Genomic DNA, 2,360 nt, shown 5'->3' on the forward strand with positions numbered 1-2,360 from the left:
AGATGACGGAGACATCACGGATCCGTTCCAATACTGGCAACTCAAAGAGTCAACGTATCCCAGACTTGCTCGAATGGCCTTTGATATGCTATCTATACCGCCAATGTCAGCAGAGTGCGAGAGGCGTTCTCATTTGCTGGGCTAATGGTCACACGACTACGCAGCCGGCTTCAGGCTAACACGATCAATGCAGGCCAGGCAATTCGGTCTTGGCTGAAGGCAGGGCTAATACCCGACTACCAGGGATTATTGATGCTTCAGTCGATGACGATGTCTTCCCGAAGAGGTGCCCCACGAAGGACGAGAAGTTGATGGTGTTGAGGACCTTAAGTAGCTTACTAATAGGTAGGGTAGGGCATCAACTCCATCAATCAACGCAATCAATTCAACGAGGGCTTGGATTGCTCAACTCAACGAGAGGTTCGCTGATGTAAGCCGTCAATCTACTCAATTTGACTCTTTGGTTGAGTTGATTGAGTGGTTTGCCACCCTGACGTGGCCTATACAGCGTAGGCGGCGTCGGCTGACATCCATTGGAAACCACCTAGCAAGCGTCTCTAGGCAGGTATCGTTGCTCTTGGCGTTATCAAGCATGAAGTATCCAAGCTTGGACCCCAACTCGTATCGATCGATTACCTCCTTGAGATAGGCGGCGATATTCTCACCGGAGTGTGGACCGACTAAGCGCGGAAGTCCAAGAAGGACATCGCGTTTTTGGCCTTCACTGTTACGGGGTCAGCACTGTTGGCACAGGTGCTGGGCGTAATTGATGTAAATTGAGCTACAAAGAGTGTAAAGGGGAGACGTGTCTACATCGCTCCCTTTAGGAGTCGTGTCCGTGGCGCTCGCACGTGACTAGTCTGGCCATGCCAGATCTACACATCGGGGCGTAGCCTTACATTAACCCCTACTCCTCTCTGGCGCTGGTGCCCTTTTCCTGTTCCTGGTCCCTCTACAACGATCGTAGGGCCGTCGTCTATAGGGTCTGGTGCCGTTACTATCGACGGGGCGTCGCCATTAGTCCTAGCCCGTAGTGGTCCGCGTATTCTCTTGCCCTGTATCTGCAGCTGTGGTTGTATTCCTTCGACTTGCCCCTGGATTTGGGCCGGCTGTGCTTCCGTTGCCACTCGTCGGTGCTGGTATGGTCCATCGTTTTCGAGAGCCGGGCCGTATCTCTGTTCGTACTTATCCAAGGCCGCTGTCTGTTGCATATTGTCTAAAGAGGTCCAGGTCGGGTCTTGCCAACCTTGCCAGCGTACAAGGACTTCCCGCCTACGGCCGCGGCCGGTTCTCTTCCACCTAGCGCATAGTATTTCCTCTACTACTTGGTGAGCCTCCCCGTCTACTTGGATAGATGGGGTTGAGCGTCTGTGCGTTGCTGACCAGGCATTGGGTCCGTCCCGCTCTCCGGAGTTGGTCGACGTGGAACCTATTATAGCAGCCCCTCGGGAGGTCTGCTAGTTCAACCGTGTACGGGTCGAGTACCTTGCTTATCGTATACTTAGCGTGCAGCCAGTCGAACTTCTTCTTAGGTCGCTCTGACGCGTAGTTCCGTAAGTCAAGCCAAACCTTATCGCCTACTTCGAAGCGTTCTGCCGCGTTCCGTCGTCTGTTAGCGAAGCGTTCTTGTTGCTGCGTAGCTGTCGCCATTGATGCTTGGCAGAGGTCCGTAATCTGTTGTAGTTTGGTAACAAATTTCTTTGCCCTGGTTTCTGGCGAATGCTGAGGATACTCTTCCGCATATGCTTCCGTAACGAGGAACTGGTGACTTCGGCTCATAGCCGTGTATAGCGAAGAATGGGGACATCCCTATAGAGTATTGACCCGACCGTTTAACGCCATCTGAGCCGCGGGAACCCACTTATCCCAGTCGTTCTGGTTCTGGTTAATCACGGCGCGGAGGTATGCCTGTACTTCTTGGTTCATCCTCTCAGGGCCTCCGTCGGTTTGGGGTGGTACGCCGTGCTTAGCTGCTGGTCGATCCCCAGTAACTTGCACATGTGCCTCCAAAGCGGCCTACAATTCGAGCCCCTATCGCTCGTTATAGCGTCGGGCCACCAGTGGTAGCGGGCGAAGCACCATAGAAAACGCTCTGCACATGCTTCCGCTTCCATCGTTGGCATCGGTTCGAGTATAACTTCCTTACTTAGCCGGTCCTTGATAACCCAGAGGCAGCGGTTACCGTTCGCAAGGGAGGTCCGTAATAAAGTCCATCTGTATCTGGCGGAAGAAGCGGTCCGGTACGGGTAGCGGTCTAAGTAGACCCCTTTTATGCTCGCGCCATATCTTCGTACGGCCGCAGACATCGCAGTTACGCAAGAAACGTCGGATATGCTGTTGCATTAGCGGCCAGTAGAAGT

General features: G+C 53.5%; 1 protein-coding gene across 1 annotated transcript; it reads right to left on the reverse strand.

Annotated features, from left to right (window-relative positions):
• Window positions 1-447: 447 nt before the first annotated feature.
• On the reverse strand, window positions 448-2,114 carry HRG_07397 (uncharacterized protein; the record flags this gene model as incomplete). The annotated part of the gene is made up of 5 exons (XM_044865868.1): window positions 448-724; window positions 1,006-1,237; window positions 1,347-1,761; window positions 1,825-1,970; window positions 2,021-2,114. 5 exons carry the CDS (start codon window positions 2,112-2,114, stop codon window positions 448-450), a joined length of 1,164 nt encoding a protein of 387 aa, XP_044718832.1.
• Window positions 2,115-2,360: the final 246 nt, after the last annotated feature.

This window comes from Hirsutella rhossiliensis, assembly GCF_020360975.1.
Source record: "Hirsutella rhossiliensis strain HR02 chromosome Unknown scaffold00008, whole genome shotgun sequence".
Lineage (NCBI taxonomy): Eukaryota > Fungi > Ascomycota > Sordariomycetes > Hypocreales > Ophiocordycipitaceae > Hirsutella > Hirsutella rhossiliensis.